Consider the following 16,532-nt stretch of genomic DNA (forward strand, 5'->3'; position numbering starts at 1 on the left):
GAACCGCTCCAGTGGAGGCCGGGGTCAAGATGGCCGCCTTCTCGCCGGGCCCGGGGAGTGGAAAGGTCAGCGCCTGATCGACCTTTGTCCCCCCCCCCCCCCCCCCCCCCAATCACAAATAGCCAGCCGATCCTTTAGGCCATTGTTGTGCACTTTGAAGAGCAAAAAGGCGCCATCTTCGCTTCTTCAGCCCCTCAATGTCTTTATGTCTTTGAGCCTGAGGCCTTGTCTGCGGATTTTTTCATGCACCGCCAGGCAAACCCCCCCCCCACCCCCCCCTCCCCCTCCCCCCCCACACACCCTCCCACAACCCACCACTTTCCGGGAATGGTGAAGAGAGAGAGGGGGAACCAAGGAATGCAGGTGCAAGAGTTTCACGGTGGGCCCTTTCTCTTCCCCTCCCCCAAGCCCGCCTGAGGCTGGCCGGTGATCCGAACTGGGGCCCCTAAAAATTGTCAGAAGCCTGCGGCCTTTTGTCAAGTGGCCAAGCTGCTGAGGCAACGGGCGGCGATATGTTCCCAATCGTGCTCAGGCGTCGTAACCTCGGAAACAGCGAAAGATCAAAGAGGGAAAGCGAGACGCACATATCTAATCCCTAACCGGGCCTAAACGTGTTCGCCGACTGGGGAGCCTAACCCACCCCACCATTTTGTGACTTTGATGTTGCACCGGTTCGACTCCGAGTCGGTGGCTGGGCTTAGTTGGATCATCGACCTCCCTGCCCCTTTGAGGGCAGGATGGAGGAGCGTACCACCTTTTTTGGGAGGGGGGGGGGGCTGTGGAGCGGGAGATGGGGGATAGTCTGGATTTAAACTTAGGCCTCAGTAAGACCATGAATGAAGAGTCTGTGGGAGATCTTGCAGCTTGGTCCGTGAGGGTTGGGGGCACTGAGGCCAATTTGTTGCACCAGGGATGAGGAGGGGGGTTGGAAGCGTATCAACCCAGCCTATCACACACCAGGGGTCCTCGACACGCATGCAGCCTATCAGTGATCGACTGGGTTTTGGGCGGAGTGGTGGGGGGGGTGCTTTGGGATGTGAGGGTTTTTTTTTAACAGCTTAGGGGCTTGATGTCCTATCAGATTGCCCCAAACTAAACCCTTCAACACTGACACCTAGGAAATAGCAGTAGGCCACATAACCACCCCTATGATGACCAGTCCTCGGCCTCATACTGACCTCAGGGCACTCAAATGACCAGAACAGCTTGGAGGCCTACGTGATCAGGCCTCAGAGTTCCAAAGTGACCAGGCCTCAGGATTCCCCAAGTGACCAGAACAGCTCAGAGGCCTAAGTGACCAGGCCTCAGGACACTCCAAGTGACCAGGCCAGCTCAGAGGCCTAAGTGACCAGGCCTCAGGACACTCCAAGTGACCAGGCCAGCTCAGAGGCCTAAGTGACCAGGCCTCAGAATAAGTCCTCAGAATAAGTGACCAGGCCTCCGCTCTCCCAAGTGGCCAGGCCTCTAGGCCCAAGCGACGAAGGCCAAAAAAAAAGAGACCACGCCTCAGTGTCTCAATCGTGGCCTGGCATCGGAAATCCCTTGTGACCCAGGCCTCAGAGACCCCCCCCAGGCCTCAGAACCCTTCTATGTGACAGTAGGCCTCCAGGGAGCAGAGGATGACGTAGGTCAACCAGAGAGTCACAAAGAAGAGGGCGGTGATGATCTTGCCAGCCCGGGAGCCACCGAGTTCACCCCCGATCTCTGGCCGGCGACGGTACATCAGGATGGCCACGGCGATGAAGGCGAATATGGTGAAGATGGTCACCGAGAATGCCAGATTGCCCGGGTTCACCTGGAACTTCTTGCCCTTGCTGGCCCAGTAGATGGCGGCCATGGACCAGGCCACTCCAATGCCCAGGAACACATTGACAGCGTTGCTCCCTGTGACGTTACCGATGGAGGCATCAGCGTATTGGTCCTGGATGGCTGCCACCTTGCTGGCGAATGTGTCTGCGCAGAGAAACGAGAGAGAGAGAGGGAGAGAAAGAGAGAGAGGGCATCAGACAACATGGCGAAAGACTTCTTCACCCGCAGACAAGGTTAAGGGGGAATTTAACCGAGGTGCTTTGAAAGGCTGGTGGAGCGGCTGAATCTTTATCGCTCAAGGAGGGGAGTTGGAGGAATAGTGGAGGAGGAGACATTTTCAGGGCTCTGGGGGAAAGAGCGGGGAGGGTGAGGGAGGAGTCTTCGAGGTCCACAGCACGGAAAAGGTCGTTCGGCCCATCGAGTCTGCGGCGGTCACACACAACCACCTAACTATTCCAACCCCGTTTCCCAGCACTCGGCCCAGAGCCTTGTCTGCCCTGGGATCGCACGCCCACCTCTAAATACTTCTGAAATGTTCTGAGGGTCTCTGCCTCCTCCCCCCTTTCAGGCAGCGAATTCCGGACTCCCACCCCCCCTCTGGGTAAAAAGGTTTTCCCCCTCTAACCCTCCTGCCCCTTACCGTAAACCTCCGCCCCCTGGTCACTGATCCCTCCGCCAAGGGGACAAGTTTCTTCCTGTCGCCTCTATCTGTGCCCCTCATAATTTTACACATCTCAATCCTGCCCCCCCGCAGCCTCCTCTGCTCCAAGGAAAAGAGCCCCAGTCTATCCAATCTCTCTTCACCGCTGAAACTCTGCAGCCCGGGCAACGTCCTGGTAAATCTCCTCGGCACCCTTTCCAGTGCGATCACATCCCTCCTGTAATATGGGAAGTACGGTGGCCTTGTGTGGGCAGCACGGTAGCATTGTGGGTAGCACAATTGCTTCACAGCTCCAGGGTCCCAGGTTCAATTCCGGCTTGGGTCTCTGTCTGTGCGGAGTCTGCACGTCCTCCCCGTGTGTGCGTGGGTTTCCTCCGGGTGCTCCGGTTTCCTCCCACAGTCCAAAGATGTGCAGGTTAGGTGGATTGGCCGTGATAAATTGCCCTTAGTGTCCAAATTTTCCCTTAGTGTTGGGTGGGGTTACTGGGTTATGGGGACAGGGTGGAGGTGTGGACCTTGGGTAGGGTGCTCTTTCCAAGAGCCGGTGCAGATTCGATGGGCCGAATGGCCTCCTTCTGCTCTGTAAATTCTATGAATAATGTGGATTGCAGAACTGCCCACAATACTCTCGCTGAGGCCTAACCAACGTTTTATACAGTTCCAGCATAACCTCCCTGCTCTGAAACTCCACACCTCGGTTAAGCTGCAGGAAGCATTTATAAGGGTTTGACCGCTGGGAATGGACAAAAGCTCACGAGGAATGTAAGGAAATGTAGGAAGGAACTTAAGGAAGGAGTCAGGAGGGCTAAAAGGCGTTACCAAAAGTAATTGGCAAATAGGATTAAGGAAAATCCCAAGGCTTTTTTGTACATATATAAAGAGCAAGAGGGTAGCCAGGGAGAGGGTTGGCCCACTCAAGGAACAGGGGAAGGAATCTACACGCGGAGCCCGAGGAAATGGGCGAGGTATCAAATGAGTACTTTGCGTCAGTATTCACCAAAGAGAAGGACTTGGTGGGTGATGAGTCTGGGGAAGGGGGAAGGGTGTGTAGATATCCTGGGTCACATTGAGATCAAAAACGAGGAGGTGTTGGGCATCTTGAAAAACATTAAGGTAGATAAGTCCCCAGGGCCAGATGGGATCTACCCCAGAATACTGAGGGAGACAAGGGAGGAAATTGCTGGGGCCTTGAGAGAAATCTTTGGATCCTCACTGGCTACAGGTGAGGTCCCAGAGGACTGGAGAATAGCCCATAGGTAGAAGGGATAAAGAAGGGATAATTCAGGAAATTACGTGCCGGTGAGTCTTACGTTAGTGGTAGGAAAATTATTGGAAAGGATTCTCCGAGACAGGATTTACAAGTGGACGTATTAGTGAGAGGCAGCACGGTTTTGTGAAGGGGAGGTCGTGTCTCACTAACTTGATCAAGTTTTTTGAGGAAGTGACGAAGATGATTGGTGAAGGTAGGGCAGTGGATGTTGGCTACATGGACTTCAGTAAGGCCTTCGACAAGGCCCCTCATGGCAGACTGGTACAGACGGTGAAGTCACACGGGATCAGAGGTGAGCTGGCAAGGTGGATACAGAACTGGCTAGGTCATAGAAGGCAGAGAGTAGCAATGGAAGGATGCTTTTCTAATTGGAGGGCTGTGACCAGTGGTGTTCCACAGGGATCAGTGCTGGGACCTTTGCTCTTTGTAGTATATATAAATGATTTGGAGGAAAATGTAACTGGTCTGATTAGTAAGTTTGCAGACGACACAAAGGTTGGTGGAATTGCGGATAGCGATGAGGACTGTCAGAGGATACAGCAGTATTTAGATTGTTTGGAGACTTGGGCGGAGAGATGGCAGATGGAGTTTAATCCGGACAAATGTGAGGTAATGCATTTTGGAAGGTCTAATGCAGGTAGGGAATATACAGTAAACGGCAGAACCCTCAAGAGTATTAACAGTCAGAGAGATCTAGGTGAACAGGTCCACAGGTCACTGAAAGGGGCAACACAGGTGGAGAAGGTAGTCAAGAAGGCATACGGCATGCTCGCCTTCATTGGCCGGGGCATTGAGTATAAGAATTGGCAAGTCATGTTGCAGCTGTATAGAACCTTAGTTAGGCCACACTTGGAGTATAGTGTTCAATTCTGGTCGCCACACTACCAGAAGGATGTGGAGGCTTTCGAGAGGGGGCAGAAGAGATTTACCAGAATGTTGCCTGGTATGGAGGGCATTAGCTATGAGGAGCGATTGAATAAACTCGGTTTGTTCTCACTGGAACGAAGGAGGTTGAGGGGAGACCTGATAGAGGTCTACAAAATTATGAGGGGCATAGACAGAGTGGATAGTCAGAGGCTTTTCCCCAGGGTAGAGGGGTCAATTACTAGGGGGCATAGGTTTAAGGTGCGAGGGGCAAGGTTTAGAGTAGATGTACGAGGCAAGTTTTTTTACACAGAGGGTCGTGGGTGCCTGGAACTCGCTACCGGAGGAGGTGGTGGAAGCTGGGACGATAGTGACATTTAAGGGGCATCTTGACAAATATATGAATAGGATGGGAATAGAGGGATACGGACCCCGGAAGTGTAGAAGATTGTAGTTTAGACGGGCAGCATGGTCGGCACGGGCTTGGAGGGCCGAAGGGCCTGTTCCTGTGCAGTACCTTTCTTTGTTCTTTGTAATAAAAGGCAAGTATACCACAGGCCTTCTTAACCACTGTATCCACCGGCTCTGCTATCTGCAGGGACGGGTGTACATCCACACCAAGGTCCCTCTGATCCTCGGTGCTTCCCAGGGTCCTGCCGTTTATCCTGTATTCCCCTCGCCTTGTTTGTCCTGCCCAAATACATCACCTCACACTGATCCCCATTGAACTGCATTTGCCACTGATCAGCCCACCTGACCAGCCCGTCTCTATCCTCCTGTAATCGAAGGCCGTATCCTCCTCACTATTTACCACACCACCAATTTTCAAATCATCATTTGGAAAAATCTCTCCAAAAGCCAGCAGAGAATTGATGGGCTGAACGGCCACCTCCTGTGGGATGGAACTGGACAGGGAATTGTGGGTGAACAGCGCCACTGGTTGAATAGCCTGAGAATCGATTGCACTGTGTTGGAATCGACGGAGATTGCAGATATGTAGGAACATCCCAAAGCACCAGTCTTTGCACTGGGGACAGGGCACGCTCCGGACTTGGGAAGGTTTACGGATACCCCTGAGCTCGGAATTCCCTTCAACCTCCCGGAGTTTTCAGCTCCAAGCACAGTTCGAGGAATCCCTCTCGCTGAGGGGTTACAGTACTGCGGGAGTGCCGCACTGTCAGAGGGTCAGTGCTGAGGGAGTGCCGCACTGTCAGAGGGTCAGTACTGAGGGAGTGCCGCACTGTCAGAGGGTCAGTACTGAGGGAGTGCTGCACTGTCAGAGGGTCAGTACTGAGGGAGTGCCGCACTGTCAGAGGGTCAGTGCTGAGGGAGTGCCGCACTGTCAGAGGGTCAGTACTGAGGGAGTGCCGCACTGTCAGAGGGTCAGTACTGAGGGAGCGCCGCACTGTCAGAGGGTCAGTACTGAGGGAGTGCCGCATTGTCAGAGGGTCAGTACTGAGGGAGTGCCGCACTGTCAGAGGGTCAGTACTGAGGGAGTGCCGCACTGTCAGAGGGTCAGTACTGAGGGAGTGCCGCACTGTCAGAGGGTCAGTACTGAGGGAGTGCTGCACTGTCAGAGGGTCAGTACTGAGGGAGTGCCGCACTGTCAGAGGGTCAGTACTGAGGGAGTGCCGCACTGTCAGGGATTGGGGAGTATTTTGGTCAGGTGCACACTATCGGTGGTGAATCCTGCTTGGCGGAACCTGTCGGGGGGGGGGAGGCAACGTTGGACAGCATGTCCCTCACCTGGCACAGACGTTCCCAGAGCCACAAAGACAATGGCGGTGACGGAATTCCTGAGGCCCACGGTGCAGCCGAATTGTGTGGCGAGGTCGCCGGTTAACGCGGTTAGCATTCCAATCAACATGATGGACACGGCGAAACAGGCCCAACCGTTCCAGTACTCTGTCGGCGGGACAAAGGCGAAGAGAACCTTCCAGAAAACTGTCAGGAAGTGCATGATGTAATCGAAGCAGGAGGGCAGGCGTTCCTCATTCGCATCATCATCATCGTCTTCACCTGGCGGGAAACAGGGATAGCACGGGGTTAGATACAGAGTAAAGCTCCCTCTACACTGTCCCCGTCAAACACTCCCAGGACAGGTACAACACGGGGTTAGATACAGAGTAAAGCTCCCTCTACACTGTCCCCATCAAACACTCCCAGGGCAGGTACAGCACGGGGTTAGATACAGAATAAAGCTCCCTGTACACTGTCCCCATCAAACACTCCCAGGACAGGTACAGCACGGGGTTAGATACAGAGTAAAGCTCCCTCTACACTGTCCCCATCAAACACTCCCAGGACAGGTACAGCACGGGGTTAGATACAGAGTAAAGCTCCCTCTACACTGTCCCCATCAAACACTCCCAGGACAGCTACAGCACGGGGTTAGATACAGAGTAAAGCTCCCTCTACACTGTCCCCATCAAACACTCCCAGGACAGGTACAGCACGGGGTTAGACACAGAGTAAAGCTCCCTCTACACTGTCCCCATCAAACACTCCCAGGACAGGTACAGCACTGGGTTAGATACAGAGTAAAGCTCCCTCTACACTGTCCCCATCAAACACCCCCAGGACAGCTACAACACGGGGTTAGATACAGAGTAAAGCTCCCTCTACACTGTCCCCATCAAACACTCCCAGGACAGGTACAGCACGGGGTTAGATACAGAGTAAAGCTCCCTCTACACTGTCCCCATCAAACACTCCCAGGACAGGTACAGCACGGGGTTCGATACAGAGTAAAGCTCCCTCTACACTGTCCCCATCAAACACTCCCAGGGCAGGTACAGCACTGGGTTAGATACAGAGTAAAGCTCCCTCTACACTGTCCCCATCAAATACTCCCAGGACAGGTTCAGCATGGGGTTAGATACAGAGTAAAGCTCCCTCTACACTGTCCCCATCAAACACTCCCAGGACAGGTACAGCACGGGGTTAGATACAGAGTAAAGATCCATCTACACCGTCCCCATCAAACACTCCCAGGACAGGTACAGCACGGGGTTAGATACAGAGTAAAGCTCCCTCTACACCGTCCCCATCAAACACTCCCAGGACAGGTACAGCACGGGGTTAGATACAGAGTAAAGCTCCCTGTACACTGTCCCCATCAAACACTCCCAGGACAGGTACAGCATGGGGTTAGATACAGAGTAAATCTCCCTCTACACTCTCCCCATCAAACACTCCCAGGACAGGTACAGCACGGGGTTAGATACAGAGTAAAGCTCCCTCTACACTGTCCCCATCAAACACTCGCAGGACAGGTACAGCACGGGGTTAGATACAGAGTAAAGCACCCTCTACACTGTCCCCATCAAACACTCCCAGGACAGGCACAGCACGGGATTAGATACAGAGTAAAGCTCCCTCTACACTGTCCCCATCAAACACTCCCAGGACAGGCACAGCACGGGGTTAGATACAGAGTAAAGCTCCCTCTACACTGTTCCCATCAAACACTCCCAGGACAGGTACAGCACGGGGTTAGATACAGAGTAAAGCTCCCTCTACACTCTCCCCATCAAACACTCCCAGGACAGGTACAGCACGGGGTTAGATACAGAGTAAAGCTCCCTCTACACTGTCCCTATCAAACACTCCCAGGACAGGTACAGCACGGGATTAGATACAGAGTAAAGCTCCCTCTACACTGTCCCCATCAAACACTCCCAGGACAGGTACAGCACGGGGTTAGATACAGAGTAAAGCACCCTCTACACTGTCCCCATCAAATACTCCCAGGACAGGTTCAGCATGGGGTTAGATACAGAGTAAAGCTCCCTCTACACTGTCCCCATCAAACACTCCCAGGGCAGGTACAGCATGGGGTTAGATACAGAGTAAAGATCCATCTACACCGTCCCCATCAAACACTCCCAGGACAGCTACAGCACGGGGTTAGATACAGAGTAAAGCTCCCTCTACACCGTCCCCATCAAACACTCCCAGGACAGGTACAGCACGGGGTTAGATACAGAGTAAAGCACCCTCTACACTGTCCCCATCAAACACTCCCAGGACAGGCACAGCACGGGGTTAGATACAGAGTAAAACTCCCTCTATACTGTCCCCATCAAACACTCCCAGCACAGGTACAGCACGGGGTTAGATACAGAGTACAGCTCCCTCTACACTGTCCCCATCAAACACTCCCAGGGCAGGTACAGCACTGGGTTAGATACAGAGTAAAGATCCATCTACACCGTCCCCATCAAACACTCCCAGGACAGGTACAGCACGGGGTTAGATACAGAGTAAAGCTCCCTCTACACCGTCCCCATCAAACACTCCCAGGACAGGTACAGCACGGGGTTAGATACAGAGTAAAGCTCCCTCTACACTGTCCCCATCAAACACTCCCAGGGCAGGTACAGCACTGGGTTAGATACAGAGTAAAGCTCCCTCTACACTGTCCCCATCAAATACTCCCAGGACAGGTTCAGCATGGGGTTAGATACAGAGTAAAGCTCCCTCTACACTGTCCCCATCAAACACTCCCAGGGCAGGTACAGCACGGGGTTAGATACAGAGTAAACGAGGTATTGAATGAGTTATTGTGATATGTCTGTGGAACGAGGTATTGAATGAGTTATTGTGATATGTCTGTGGCTGTGGGTGGTTGTGTGAGTTGCCGTGCTGAGTGAGCTCTATTTGTTAGGTGAGCTGCCATGATGATATTTAATCTTTCTGAGATCAATCGAGTCACTAATTCAGTAATTATATTGATTTAATTTTCCTAATGGGTAGAGCAGAGCGCAGTGACAATGAATATCAGTGATGGTGTAGGACTGAGTTACTGATTAAACCCACACCATCTGTCGCTCAGAAACCTGATCAAGTCTTTCTAACGACGGAGGGGGTTTCGATGGGACGACGGAGAGAAGATGTTTCCACTTGTGAGGGGGGAGAGATCAGAACTCGGGGCCATCGATAGACAGGGACTAATAAACCCACTGGGGGATTCAGGAGAAACGGCTTTACCCAGAGAGAGGGGAGAATGTGGGACTCGCTCCCACGGGGAGTGGGGAGAATGTGGGACTCGCTCCCACGGGGAGTCGGGGAGAATGTGGGACTCGCTCCCACGGGGAGTGGGGAGAATGTGGGACTCGCTCCCACGGGGAGTGGGGAGAATGTGGGACTCGCTCCCACGGGGAGTCGGGGAGAATGTGGGACTCGCTCCCACGGGGAGTGGGGAGAATGTGGGACTCGCTCCCACGGGGAGTCGGGGAGAATGTGGGACTCACTCCCACGGGGAGTGGGGAGAATGTGGGACTCGCTCCCACGGGGAGTGGGGAGAATGTGGGACTCGCTCCCACGGGGAGTGGGGCGAATGTGGGACTCGCTCCCACGGGGAGTGGGGAGAATGTGGGACTCGCTCCCACGGGGAGTCGGGGAGAATGTGGGACTCGCTCCCACGGGGAGTGGGGAGAATGTGGGACTCGCTCCCACAGGGAGTGGGGAGAATGTGGGACTCGCTCCCACGGGGAGTGGGGAGAATGTGGGACTCGCCCCCACGGGGAGTGGGGAGAATGTGGGACTCGCTCCCACGGGGAGTGGGGGAGAATGTGGGACTCGCTCTCACAGGGAGTTGGGAGAATGTTGGACTCGCTCCCACGAGTTGCCTGGGGACCCCCAAACTCTGGAACCCCCTCCCTAAACCCCTCCACCTGTCTCTCTGTCTCTCTCTAATGTCTCTGTCTCTCTCTGTCTCTCTCTCTGTCTCTCTCTTTGTCTCTCTTTGTCTCTCTCTGTCTCTCTCTCTGTCCGTCTCTCTGTCTGTGTCTCTCTCTGCCTCTCTCTCCCTGTCTCTCTCTCTGTCCGTCTCTCTGTCTGCGTCTCTCTCTGCCTCTCTCTCTCTGTCTCTCTCTCTGTCCGTCTCTCTGTCTGTGTCTCTCTCTGCCTCTCTCTCCCTGTCTCTCTCTCTGTCCGTCTCTCTGTCTGTGTCTCTCTCTGCCTCTCTCTCTCTGTCTCTCTCTTTGTCTCTCTCTTTGTCTCTCTCTGTCTCTCTCTCTGTCCGTCTCTCTGTCTGTCTCTCTCTCTGCCTCTCTCTCTCTCTGTCTGTCTGTCTCTCTCTCTCTGTCTGTCTCTCTCTCTCTCTCTGTCTGTCTCTCTCTCTCTGTCTCTGTGGTAAGCTACTGTTGCACCCCTATTAGGTGATGTAAGTGCTGGCTCCGCCCAGTCGGTGGACCATAAATATGTGTGTCCTCCAGGCTGCAGCCATTTCGCCAGCTGCTGTGGGAGGTGACACATCTTGGAGCAATTGTGGTGAATGATATCTGTATATATATGTACCTTTAATGTGTAGGCCCCTTTAAGCCGGGTTTGGAACCCTGGGGGGTCTCCGCCCCCGGCTCCGCCCCCAGGAAGCTGTATATAAGGTTACGTTCAGTGGGCAGCATGCAGTGAGCGCACGTCTCGGCAGCTGTCTGGTTCTCTGGTAATTAAAGCCTCTGTATTATCAAACTCCTCTCCTGAGTCGTAATTGAGGGGATCTCAATTTAATAACCAGACTACATCAAGGTGGACAGCGGTCTGAAGCCGGAGGAGCTCAATTTGGACGCTCGGTCGCCGGAAGCCATTGAAATTTTTAAATTCTGGCTCCGGTGCTCTGAGGCCTATCTGAATTCCTCAGAGACTGAGGTTGCCGGACCTCGCAAGCTGAGCTTACTCCATCCCCGGGTGGACCACCGGCTCTCCTCCGTGATCGAGAAAGCTTCGACGTACGAAACGGCGGTCAAAATCCTACAGAAGCGCCTCGTATAGCCGATAAACGAGGTGCACGCCAGACATTTGCTCTCGACCTGCCGCCAGCGCTCCGGGGAAACGCTAGGTGAATACTTGGAGAGACTCACCGCGCCCGCCAGGAACTGCGACCATAAAGAGGTGACGGCAGACGTCCACATGAACTTACGTATTCGTGATGCTTTCGTGTCCGGTATCCGATCCACGTACATCCGGCAGCGGCTCCTAGAAGACGGAGCGAAGGACCTCCAAGGCACGGTCACGCTCGCCTCTTCCCTGGAAGCGGCCCACCTACGCACGTACTCCGCGGACCTTGCGAACCCCTCTCGATCCCCTCCAGACTTGGCCACGCTTCAGGCCTGCGCCGCGCGGCGACCCCCTCACACCGGGGGCCCCCAATGCTATTTCTGTGGGCAAGGCCAGCACTCACGCCAGCGTTGCCCGGCCCGCTCCGCTATCTGCGGCGAATGCGGAAAGAAGGGGCGCTTCGCGAAGGTCTGCCTGGCTGGGCCCAAAGGCCAGAAACAAAAGTCTCATCGGGCCCAGAAATCGAACTCCCGGGACCACAGGCCCCGCAACGCGGCCGCGCGGCGGCCGGACACGCCCACCTCTGACGCGTCATCGGCCTCGTGCGAGTCATGGGGGCGTCCATCTTGGCGGCGACCATCTTCAAAACTCAAAACGTGCGACCGACGGGGGCGGCCATTTTGCGAGTCCGATTCAACCGAGGACTCTGACTGCCCGCAACGAGGAGCGATCACGCTCGATCAATCTGCCCGCAACGAGGAGCGATCGCGCTCGATCAATCTGCCCGCAACGAGGAGCGATCGCGCTCGGTCAATCTGCCCGCAACGAGGAGCGATCGCGCTCGATCAATCTGCCCGCAACAAGGAGCGATCTCGCTCGATCAATCTGCCCGCAACGAGGAGCGATCGCGCTCGATCAATCTGCCCGCAACGAGGAGCGATCGCGCTCGGTCAATCTGCCCGCAACGAGGAGCGATCGCGCTCGGTCAATCTGCCCGCAACTTGGAGCGATCACGCTCGATCAATCTGCCCGCAACGAGGAGCGATCACGCTCGGTCAATCTGCCCGCAACGAGGAGCGATCGCGCTCGGTCAATCTGCCCGCAATGAGGAGCGATCGCGCTCGGTCAATCTGCCCGCAACGAGGAGCGATCTCGCTCGATCAATCTGCCCGCAACGAGGAGCGATCACGCTCGGTCAATCTGCCCGCAACGAGGAGCGATCACGCTCGGTCAATCTGCCCGCAACGAGGAGCGATCGCGCTCGGTCAATCTGCCCGCAACGAGGAGCGATCGCGCTCGGTCAATCTGCCCGCAACGAGGAGCGATCACGCTCGGTCAATCTGCCCGCAACGAGGAGCGATCGCGCTCGGTCAATCTGCCCGCAACGAGGAGCGATCGCGCTCGGTCAATCTGCCCGCAACGAGGAGCGATCAGGCTCGGTCAATCTGCCCGCAACGAGGAGCGATCGCGCTCGATCAATCTGCCCGCAACGAGGAGCGATCGCGCTCGATCAATCTGCCCGCAACGAGGAGCGATCGCGCTCGGTCAATCTGCCCGCAACGAGGAGCGATCAGGCTCGGTCAATCTGCCCGCAACGAGGAGCGATCGCGCTCGATCAATCTGCCCGCAACGAGGAGCGATCGCGCTCGGTCAATCTGCCCGCAACGAGGAGCGATCGCGCTCGGTCAATCTGCCCGCAACGAGGAGCGATCGCGCTCGATCAATCTGCCCGCAACGAGGAGCGATCGCGCTCGGTCAATCTGCCCGCAACGAGGAGCGATCTCGCTCGATCAATCTGCCCGCAACGAGGAGCGATCGCGCTCGGTCAATCTGCCCGCAACGAGGAGCGATCACGCTCGGTCAATCTGCCCGCAACGAGGAGCGATCGCGCTCGGTCAATCTGCACGCAACGAGGAGCGATCGCGCTCGGTCAATCTGCCCGCAACGAGGAGCGATCGCGCTCGGTCAATCTGCCCGCAACGAGGAGCGATCGCGCTCGGTCAATCTGCCCGCAACGAGGAGCGATCGCGCTCGGTCAATCTGCCCGCAACGAGGAGCGATCGCGCTCGGTCAATCTGCCCGCAACGCGGAGCGATCGCGCTCGGTCAATCTGCCCGCAACGCGGAGCGATCGCGCTCGGTCAATCTGCCCGCAACGAGGAGCGATCGCGCTCGATCAGTCTGCCCGCAACGAGGAGCGATCGCGCTCGGTCAATCTGCCCGCAACGCGGAGCGATCGCGCTCGGTCAATCTGCCCACAACGAGGAGCGATCCCGCTCGGTCAATCTGCCCGCAACGAGGAGCGATCACGCTCGGTCAATCTGCCCGCAACGAGGAGCGATCGCGCTCGATCAATCTGCCCGCAACGAGGAGCGATCGCGCTCGGTCAATCTGCCCGCAACGAGGAGCGATCGCGTTCGATCAATCTGCCCGCAACGAGGAGCGATCGCGCTCGGTCAATCTGCCCGCAACGAGGAGCGATCGCGCTCGATCAATCTGCCCGCAACAAGGAGCGATCACGCTCGATCAATCTGCCCGCAACGAGGAGCGATCGCGCTCGATCAATCTGCCCGCAACGAGGAGCGATCACGCTCGGTCAATCTGCCCGCAACGAGGAGCGATCACGCTCGGTCAATCTGCCCGCAACGAGGAGCGATCACGCTCGGTCAATCTGCCCGCAACGAGGAGCGATCGCGCTCGATCAATCTGCCCGCAACGAGGAGCGATCGCGCTCGGTCAATCTGCCCGCAACGAGGAGCGATCGCGCTCGGTCAATCTGCCTGCAACGAGGAGCGATCAGGCTCGGTCAATCTGCCCGCAACGAGGAGCGATCGCGCTCGGTCAATCTGCCCGCAACGAGGAGCGATCACGCTCGGTCAATCTGCCCGCAACGAGGAGCGATCGCGCTCGATCAATCTGCCCGCAACGAGGAGCGATCACGCTCGGTCAATCTGCCCGCAACGAGGAGCGATCACGCTCGGTCAATCTGCCCGCAACGAGGAGCGATCGCGCTCGGTCAATCTGCCCGCAACGAGGAGCGATCACGCTCGGTCAATCTGCCCGCAACGAGGAGCGATCGCGTTCGATCAATCTCGGTCGAAGCACCGGCGAAACTCAATGATGCACGTTCAAATCAACGGCCGCGACACCCCCTGCCTGTTTGACTCCAGGAGCACGGAGAGTTTTATCCATCCAGACACGGTAAGACGCTGCTCCCTGCGCACCTATCCCGCCTCCCAAACTATCGCCCTCGCATCTGGGTCTCATTCGGTCCAAATCACGGGGTGTTGCGTCCCGAACCTCGCTATCCAAGGCGCCGAATGCGCCCGTTTTAAACTTTATGTCCTCCCTCGCCTCTGCGCCCCCCTGCTGCTCGGCCTGGACTTTCAGTGCAGCCACCGAAGCCTGACCCTGAAGTTCGGCGGACCCCTGCCCCCGCTCACGGTATGTAGCCTGGCGACACTCAAAGTTGCACCACCCCCCCCCCTCTTCGCGAACCTCACCCCCGACTATAAGCCCATCGCCACCAGGAGTCGGCGGTACAGGGCCCAAGACAGAGGTCATCAAGTCAGAGGTTCAGCGGCTACTAAAAGAAGGGGTCATAGAGGGGTCCTTGGAGGGCACAAGTACTGGTAGTCCGCTCCGGAGATAAACAACGTATGGTGGTGGACTATAGCCAGACCATAAACCGCTTTACGCAACTCGATGTGTACCCACTTCCCCGCATAGCAGAAATGGTGAACCAAATGGCCCAGTATCGAGTATTCTCCACGGTCAACCTGAAATCGGCCTATCATCAGCTCCCTATCCGCCCAGAGGACCGCCCCTACAAGGCCTTCGAAGCAGCCGGTCGGCTCTTCCACTTCCTCAGGGTCCCTTTCGGTGTCACAAACGGAGTCTCCGTTTTCCAAAGGGCGATGGATCAAATGGGGGACCAGTACAGCTTACGGGCTACATACCCGTACTTGGACAACGTCACCATCTGCGGCCATGACCAGCAGGACCACGACGCAAACCTGAGGAAGCCCCCCCAGACCGCCCGGGCCCCTCAATCTGACCTACAACAAAGAGAACTGTGTATTCCACACCACCCGGCGAGCCATCCTCGGCTACGTCGTGGAAAGCGGGGTCTGTTATTGAAAATATGGAAAGATATGTCATTTGAGACATGGAAGTCTGGCAATATCTGGTCTGAGAGAAACAAGAGAGGATACAGGGAAAGATCCCACACAGGGTTGACAGTAGCTGCCAAGGAAGGATTGTAAAATGCAGATAGCCTTGGTCGGAGAATTGCCGGGGGCTGGCGTGAATCCCGCCCCCCGCTGGTTGCAAATTCTCCGGCACCGGATATTCGGCTGGGGGAGGGCGGGAATCGCGCCGCGCCGGTTGGCGCCCCCCCCCCACCGCGATTCCCCGGCCCGCGATGGGCCGAAGTCCCGCTGCTAGAATGCCTGTCCCGCCGGCGTAGATTAAACCACCTACCTTACCGGCGGGACAGGGCGGCGCGGGCGGGCTGGGGGGGGGGTGGCGCGGGGCGATCTGGCCCCGGGGGGTGCCCCCACGGTGGCCTGGCCCGCGATCGGGGCCCACCGATCCGCGGGCGGGCCTGTGACGTGGGGGGCACTCTATTCCTTCCGCCTTCGCCACGGTCTCCACCATGGCGGAGGCGGAAGAGACCCCCTCCACTGCGCATGCGCGGGAATGCCGTCAGCGGCCGCTGACGCTCCCGCGCATGCGCCGCCCGGAGATGTCATTTCCACGCCAGCTGGCGGGGCGGAAATCACTCCGGCGCGGGTCTAGCACCTTAAGGTTGGGGCTCGGCCCCCCAAGATGCGGAGCATTCCACACCTTTGGGGCGGCGCGATGCCCGACTGATTTGCGCCGTTTTGGGCGCCAGTCGGCGGACATCGTGCCGATACCGGAGAATTTCGCCCAGATCTATGAGATGAAGTCATGTCCAAATGAATACGTAGTTGGATTAGACTGTTTAGATCAAAGATACTTTTTACAATCAAAGTTAATCAAGAGTTATTTTACAATAACGTCACAAAAACCTAACTGTTAGAAAGCGAATATAAACCCGAAGAAAGGGGATAGCAGGCAGAACGAGAACCAGAGAGAGAGAGGGAGAGAGAGAGAGGGGAGAAGC

At 56.3% G+C, this 16,532-nt stretch overlaps 1 protein-coding gene across 1 annotated transcript in view; it reads right to left on the minus strand.

The window, feature by feature from the left end:
* Positions 1 to 316: 316 nt before the first annotated feature.
* Positions 317 to 16,532, minus strand: part of slc8a4a (solute carrier family 8 member 4a) — a 903,507-nt gene continuing 887,291 nt past the window's right edge. The window contains 2 exon segments of the mRNA XM_072489334.1: positions 317 to 1,953; positions 6,351 to 6,623. Coding sequence (XP_072345435.1) covers positions 1,577 to 1,953; positions 6,351 to 6,623 — 650 coding nt within the window. The 3' untranslated portion in view covers positions 317 to 1,576.

The sequence above is a fragment of the Scyliorhinus torazame genome, chromosome 24 (genome assembly GCF_047496885.1).
Source record: "Scyliorhinus torazame isolate Kashiwa2021f chromosome 24, sScyTor2.1, whole genome shotgun sequence".
Lineage (NCBI taxonomy): Eukaryota > Metazoa > Chordata > Chondrichthyes > Carcharhiniformes > Scyliorhinidae > Scyliorhinus > Scyliorhinus torazame.